Genomic DNA, 7389 nt, shown 5'->3' on the forward strand with positions numbered 1-7389 from the left:
AAGGAGAGTGGACGGTGTCAAGGGAGACTGCAGATGCGGCTTGTCCCTTCTCTGTTTGGATGGACTAGGAGTGTGTTCTGAAATGAAAAATAATTTCTCGAGTCTCTCGACAAGTGTATGTAAAATTGAAACTTACTGTGAGAGAAAATGGCAGACTTACCATCCGGTTCGTTGCACTTTCGTCGCCTCGGCGTGTTGCCCGCATTCTCGGTCCTCCTGTCTTCAAGGCAAACGTTTTTACTATCGCTCTTGAATAAAGTAACGTAGCATACCTTATGGAAACTCACCATTCAGCTCGCACTTTCGTCGCCGTGGCGTGCAACCCGCGTTCTCGGTCCTCCTGTCCCTCACTGGCTTCAGCTTCTCCGTCGTGTTCTCAATATCGGAATCGGACTCGGACTCGCTGCTGGTCAAAGTGACGATCTTCTTGACGGCCGGCACGTACCTCGACGGCGTGTCCTTCACTGTCGCGTTGGTGAAATCCTCCTTTGCTTCCTCCTTACGGCCGTAAAAGCTGCACTTCTTCCGCACGGGGAAAGGAATGGTGGTTTGTGTGCCCGACATCGTTCCCGCCGATGATTTCTTAGGTCTGCAACGAATTGTTAGACGTTAGTCAGAAGTCAGAACTGTACGTTAATCCTTTGTCTTTTACTCAGAAGGAAAAAGAATTGACATATAGTTCTGATTAACGGCCTACAATGAGTTGTTAGTCGTCAGTCCCTTTTCTGTCTGGGCGAAAGAAAAAGGATTAACATACAGTTCCAACTTCTGATTCACGACTAACAACTTCTTATAGACCGGACCTTACTCAAAGTTAACGCCGAACGCGGAAGCTGACGTGACCCGGGGTCGACGAACCCTTGTCCGAAGGAGAAACTGTGAATTCGGCAAGATTTGCACGGACTCTGAAAGTCCTTCGTCCCGAGCGATGCCGAGGAGCGACTTGGTCTTGGTCGCGCGAGTCGCCGCCGCGCGTGAAAGTTGTCGAAAAACCCCCGAAGCGTTCGTCAGCGAAACGCCGGAGAATTCGTTCACGTCAGCGATTTAACGCGTTAACAGCCGTCCGTTGGATTCGTGACGAGACACGTCATTTGCCGCGCAGCAAACACAATAGACATCCTCGCGCGCGCTCCAGCTGCGACTGCACTTTTGGCGGGACGGGCTTTAAACGGGCGGGAAGGCAGACGCGGAACGCGGAACTCGGAACGCGCCGCCCCGAAACGGAGCGTTTCTGAATCGGCGAAACGCGGAAGCGGGTTTGTTCTAACGATATACGATGATTATTAGTAAAAATCATTATGGATCTCGACAGAAATCGACGAGAGAAAGGCTAATATGTTACATTTGTCGTGCGACAAATTTTTTAAGCGTGTTGATTGGCTGCGGGATAGTAAAATTCACGAGGATGTGGAAATATTCTTTCAGCAGCCAATCACCACGCTTGAAAAATTTGTTATACGACAAATGTAATGGCTCATTCAGGGCTGCTTTCGCGAGAAGATCAAAATGATCCGGATTAAAATGACCCTGTGCTATGATTGGTCAAATCTGAAATTTCGTAGCATCACATTGAAATTTTATTCAATGAAATTCCAGATTTGACCAATCATAGCACAGGGTCATTTTAATCCGGATTATTTTGATCTTCTCGCGAAAGCAGCTCAGGGGCTCGATTCTTGAATTTATTCGAAGGAGAAACGTATACGAAAATTCTGCTCTTACAGAAAACTTGCAAGTTGATTGGCTATTCGCATGGCTTTAACCAATCGACTTTCAACTTTTCTGTCAGAGCAGAATGTTCGTATACGTTTCTTCTTCGAATAATTTCGAGAATCGGGCCCCAGACTGAACGCGATGAGCGATGGGCGACGCGCGATATTCAATGGGCGTGCATTATAGGAAAACTGTACGCTTTCAAGTCGATTGGCTATTCGCATGATTTTTAACCAATCGACTTTCAACTTTTCTGTGAGGGTACAATTTTCGCATACGTTTCTCTTTCGAATAAATTCAAGAATCGAGCCCCTGACCCTCGGTGGAAACGTAGTCACATGCAAATAGACCCAAATATTCACTGCGCATGCTGGTGGCGCTGGTGGCGCTGGTGTCGCCGCGCTAAGTGCTCCACGTTCGCCTCTTCGGGTATCTTCCACTTCACCTCGACAGTCTTTTGGAGAAGGTCGGTTTAAAATCCGTAGTAATCCGACGATTCTGGGGCGATCCAGAATTGTCTAAACTGCGAGATGAGAGCTAAGGTAAATTACCACAGACTGCTGTCAATAATTGCTGCGTTCCTCGAGTGTAGAAAATTATTTCGCCACGTGAAATGCAAGAGTATCGTGACGCGATAGACTTTGCTCGCGTATGACGAACAATTTCATCGATGTGACGCTAATGTTGCAAGAGAAGCTTTAGCATTGCAATCGTGAACTTAATAATTCAAGCATGTCGTAATTTTTTTTAGCGGTTCTCTTTATTCACGGTTTGTTTTTCGAACTTAACCTCAACTCGCGTCTCGAGGAAAGCAACGCGTTACTATCGCGTAACGTGCCTAGGCTACAAGTACTCAATGACGTGTTTAATTTACAGTGGCGTAAGAAGAGGATGCGCAGGCTAAAGCGCAAGAGGAGGAAGATGCGCGCGAGGTCCAAATAGGCTTCTTTCCACAGTCTCTGTAGGTGTAAATTTTATTAAGAGTCTCCGGTAGCTACGCCGTTAACTACTTCCATTGCCCTTATCTTTATTCTTATTCGCTACGAAACATTTTAGCTGTGGGGAGAGAACAGACCAGCGACGTTTCACCGTTCGACAAACTCTCCTAGCCGATTAAGAATCCTGGGGAGACGAATCTTCAACGGACATGTTTTTCTCACCGAGAGCATTTTGTACATGCAAATCTGGTTAAATACATCGACTTCGAAGATAAAGTACGGTCTCTTGTCTTGTTACCCACTTCTCCAATTCCTATGGCTCCAGCTTTGAAACAAATATAGAAATTCTTGGTGAAACTGCACCTATTGTATGTTACTTGTGTATATAAACGTTGAATAGCAGATGAACAAGTACACTGGGAATCCCTGGTGCCTTCCTACGTGAATTTAGGCACAGATCAACACCTATGCCCAAGTTCGTACGGCAAGGCATCGGTAACGACGCGCAAATACGCGTAAAACATTTTCAAGCGCAAACGGTATAGGACAAAATTAAAATTTATTGTACAATTAAGGACATTTGGTATTTGTCTATAGAGTGACATAAATGAACAGTAATTGATTACACGTTTTACGTAATTGTGTATCTCGGTAGCGTCGTAACTTAACCTAGCTTCTCAGCCTCGGCATGCGTTGGTGCGTCCTGAGGAACCTGCTCCGCGCGCGGCATCCGTCGCGCGAGACTCCCGGCGGTCACGCGGCGCGGTCGCTGACGTACTCGCGGCTGCGGCTGACGAGGAGGTTCTCGAGCGACGCGGGGAGCGGCCGCGACGATGGAAACGCCGACGCGGGCAAGGGCGCCGGCCCTAACCTGGTGGCGAGCATGGACACGAAGTACAAGATATTTCACGACGCGGACGCGGACATTATCCTCGACGTGAGCGAGGAGCGGCAGAAGATCCTCCTCGAGGACCTGAACAAGCAAGAGGAGACTCGCGACCCTTACGCTGACATTAAGATGAGCCGTGAGTACAAGTCCGAGTGCCGGACCAGGGGGTCAATTCTGTGTCTTACGATATAGCGAAGGTGCTAAAAGTGAGCGGCTTTGTCTCTTTCCAAGAAGTCAATTGTGAAGAGATAATGCTACACACTCTAATTCTCTTATCTTCATTTGCTTCCTTCCTATCCTTGCTCTTGCAGCTCCTTTTCCTCTGCTCTAGTTCTTTCTCTCTCTATCTAGTTGGTCATTCATATCCTATTTTATATCACATGTAGTTCTGTTTACTAAATATGTAAAATTGCCAATTAAACGACTACTACAGTAACGATTGGCTTGCGCGTACGTTAGATGGTGTTACCGGAGTATTCGACATCGAGGAGCTTGTTCAGCTGCTGGAGAGAGACAAGGCCAAGGACATCTTTGTCGCTTCGGTTCCCAAGGAGTACACCTACGTGGACTACATCGTCGTCGCGACGGGAAATTCGAAGAAGCACATGAACGCCCTGGCCACCTTTGTACGCAAGGCTTACAAGCTGAAGAGGCATCGGAACGAATCGATACCCAAAATCGAGGGGGCGGACTCGACGGACTGGTTGGCCCTGGACTTGGGTAAGCGCGTTTTCCGCGTGAGAAATGATCGGATCAGAAAATTGTATCGCGTTTATAACCGCGCGTGGTTTATGTTGCAGGTAACATTGCTCTGCACATCTTCTCGCGTTCTGCCAGGGAGCAATACGACTTGGAGACCCTGTGGACGGTCGGCTCGCAATACGACGACAAGACGATCGGCGAATCTGAGGAGCTGAACATCATGGACCAGTATAACGCCTTCTTGGCCGATCTCCAGCCGGCCGATGACGCCCAATGATTTGCGCACCATTTATTTTAATGTAACAAATTAGAAAACTAGTTAAGCTTAATAAAATGTTAAAGCGGCGAGCTTGTTGTCGACCCAACTGGCAAATTTTATTAAATTCGTCAAATTTGGCTGACCGTATCTGGCAATTTTTATGTTTAGGACTCGACACGGAGCTTTTATAGCATTTTGTGATTATATTGCCAGGATACGGTCAACCAAATTTGATGTTAATTATTGCTAGCGATCCTGAAGATTATTCTCGTTAGTTTATTGAATTCGTTACGTTTCGACCTTGCTTCAGGTCCTTTTCAACGATACAAATAAGAGAGCAGAAAAACAGACTAGCGAGTCATCGTTGTCAATGAAATAGAGTCGAAAGGTAAAAGTTAGCGCACATCCGAACATTATTGAGGTCCGATTTGAACTGAAAAAAATGATAGAAAGGTATTATTAATGTTACTCGATTGTATCACTTATGATTATAGCTGTGCGTGTCGTAACGTTATCGAGCTCTAACATCAAGATCATCATAAAAAAAAGCGTTGTCCCCTGGATAATAATTGTGTGATCAAGTTTTTACAGAGGGAATATTTTTTAAATGGCAAATTATAGTACTAAGAATATAATTTTCCTAAGAAATAGAGGGAAAACGTATTTCTTAAAATTTCAGAATTCATATACATATGAAAAATTCTAGAAAAGATATAAAGTGTTACAATTTGCGTAAGAAAAATCTGAAAAATTGTGAAAAATTTTAACCAGGGTGGTCCAGGGCAGTGCTGGTCGAAAAATGTCATAATTTTTTAAATAATTTCTACGTAAATCTCAGAATTTTCCAGATTTTGTGATACAAATATTGGTACACTGTTGAGAAGTGCCGAGAAGTTTATATCTCTTCTAGAATTTCTCATATGTATAAATTGTAAAATATTCTGACATTTCTAAGATTTCTCATTGTACAATTTGAAAAAATTGCAGATATTTTTTCAGAAATTATAATGAGAAATGTTGGAAATAGAATATTTCGGAATATACAGACGTATGAAGTATTCTAAGAGCAGAAATGGACTTTCTCCGTATTTCTGGAAGATTCCGAGGAAAATTGTCACCAGGGGGTACATAACCTCCTTTTGATTCGCTCTTAGCGGCTCGATGCGTGACAGGTGTTTACAAAACTGACGATTATATCCGTTTGTTATTTCATTGATTTACTCGGCGAGGAAACGCACGTCGCCGTAGAATTGAATTGATATCACGGCTGTGGCGATACTCGATATAATCAGCGCATACGCGAACATAATAAATGAGGCGCAGGCAGGGAAGGTAGGTAAGCTAGGAGGAAAATGAGGTTTTAACGTCTTGGACCGTCGACACCTCGACAATCTACGTCCGGGTGTTTGCAGAAGCATCGCTGCTGTTGGCGCCGGCGAGACTTGGGCAGGAGCCCCCGACGAGCCGCCTCCGGTGGATCCGGGGCACCAGGGAGTCGCGGGAATGGACGTGAGCGCGTTGTTCAAGGCGAGCGTGAAGGTGGTGAAGCTGCGCAACAAGGAGCTGGCCGCGGCGCACGTGACGGTGACGGAGTGCCAGCCGCGTAGGGCCAGGAGCAAGAGCACCTTTTGCGTCAAGGCGCACACGGTGGTCGTGCAGATCACCAAGCTGCGCGAGCTCCTGCTGGAGAACCGCAGGGCCTACCTAAACTTCTCCAACTACCTGTCCGCCGCGCCGCACATGACGGACGCGCAGCGCGACGAGATCGACCTGGGTGCGCAGCAGATAATGAGCAGCTGCTCGCAGCTGGTGAAGGATCTCAAGCGGGAGGTCGCGGCGTCCACGGAGATCACCCAACAGAACCTCGAGCATCGCGAGATCATGCTGTTGCTGATAGAGGACTACCTGAAGAACGTCTGTAAGATATACTCGGAGCAGAAGGCGATGCGCGTGAAGCGGGCTATGGAGATGCGAAGGATCGCCAGGCTGCAGGTGGATCCCGGACCGGCCGTCGGCCAGACGTCGGCGTCGAACACGGCGGAGAAGGTCGCGGACGACGAAGCCAGGAACGGCTCCAACGAGTCGAGTCCGATGAAGATTCAGGAGATCAACGGCGACGTCAGCCCGTTGACGTACGAGGAAGAGTTGTCGGCCGAGGACATCCAGATGTTCGAGTCGGAGAACGAGCAGTTCTACAACGAGCTCAACGCCACGACGGAGGAGGTGAAGCAGATCGAGAGCAAGGTGGTGCACATCGCCGAGATTCAGCAGATCTTCACGGAGAAGGTTTTGGACCAAGACAAGAATCTGGACAGTGTGACGACAACGGTGGTCGGAACGACGGAGAATGTGAAAGAGGGGAACGAGCAGGTTCGACAAGCGATTCAGCGGAACGCCGGTCACAGGGTGTGGATGCTCTTCTTCCTCCTGGTGATGTCCTTCTCTCTGTTGTTCCTCGATTGGTACGACTCGTAAGAGATCTCCAGTTGTATTGCAACAGCGAAAGGAGATGACGGATATATTTACAAGGGATTTTTTTATACAATCTGTGGAAACGTACTTCTAATTATTAAATTATTGAATTTTATAGATTGTACCAATTTGCAATAATTGTTACTTTCGTAAGAACGAAAGAAGAAATGTCAAAGGGTCGAAAACAAAGGAACAGAGGGAAATCTGTCAAAATATGTCGTTATATTTTATCCCCGGACATTATTGTACATAATAGCTATAACTTACTATACAGGGTGTTGAAAAAAAAGGGTTACATATTTTGATAAGAGGTAGTATTGGTCAAAACAAGAAGAAAAGGTCTAATTAACATGGGTCCTAAGACTAATATCTTCAGAGATGCAAGCTATTTTGTTATTTGAGCTCTTTGTCATTTT

The 7389-nt window shown here is 46.4% G+C and overlaps 3 protein-coding genes across 4 annotated transcripts in view; 2 read left to right on the top strand and 1 right to left on the bottom strand.

The window, feature by feature from the left end:
- LOC105561470 (cell division control protein 6 homolog) overlaps nt 1-1153 on the bottom strand; it is a 5426-nt gene extending 4273 nt beyond the window's left edge. Inside the window, exons 1-4 of the mRNA XM_012011475.1 lie at nt 809-1153; nt 288-589; nt 161-220; nt 3-77 (exon numbers count right to left, since the gene is read on the bottom strand). Of these exons, the coding sequence (XP_011866865.1) occupies nt 3-77; nt 161-220; nt 288-564 (412 nt within the window). The 5' untranslated portion in view covers nt 565-589; nt 809-1153. The remainder of the gene's footprint in view (nt 1-2; nt 78-160; nt 221-287; nt 590-808) is intronic.
- A 930-nt stretch (nt 1154-2083) lies between these two features.
- LOC105561411 lies at nt 2084-4605 on the top strand. Its single transcript, XM_012011368.1, has 5 exons — nt 2084-2255; nt 2590-2674; nt 2770-3676; nt 4000-4260; nt 4341-4605. The coding sequence occupies exons 3-5, from the start codon at nt 3340-3342 to the stop codon at nt 4517-4519; spliced, it is 777 nt and encodes a 258-aa protein (XP_011866758.1). The 5' UTR covers nt 2084-2255; nt 2590-2674; nt 2770-3339; the 3' UTR covers nt 4520-4605.
- Nucleotides 4606-4716: 111 nt separating this feature from the next.
- Nucleotides 4717-7300, top strand: LOC105561412 (syntaxin-18). Of its 2 annotated transcripts, none has more exons than XM_012011370.1 (2): nt 4717-5837; nt 5914-7300. In XM_012011370.1, the coding sequence occupies exon 2, from the start codon at nt 6005-6007 to the stop codon at nt 6974-6976; it is 972 nt and encodes a 323-aa protein (XP_011866760.1). In that variant the 5' UTR covers nt 4717-5837; nt 5914-6004; the 3' UTR covers nt 6977-7300. The 2 variants fall into 2 exon arrangements, with proteins under 2 accessions (XP_011866760.1, XP_011866759.1); XM_012011369.1 differs by having other exon boundaries at nt 4717-5833.
- Nucleotides 7301-7389: the final 89 nt, after the last annotated feature.

The sequence above is a fragment of the Vollenhovia emeryi genome, unplaced genomic scaffold (genome assembly GCF_000949405.1).
Source record: "Vollenhovia emeryi isolate VEMERY1.0 unplaced genomic scaffold, V.emery_V1.0 DF939207.1, whole genome shotgun sequence".
Lineage (NCBI taxonomy): Eukaryota > Metazoa > Arthropoda > Insecta > Hymenoptera > Formicidae > Vollenhovia > Vollenhovia emeryi.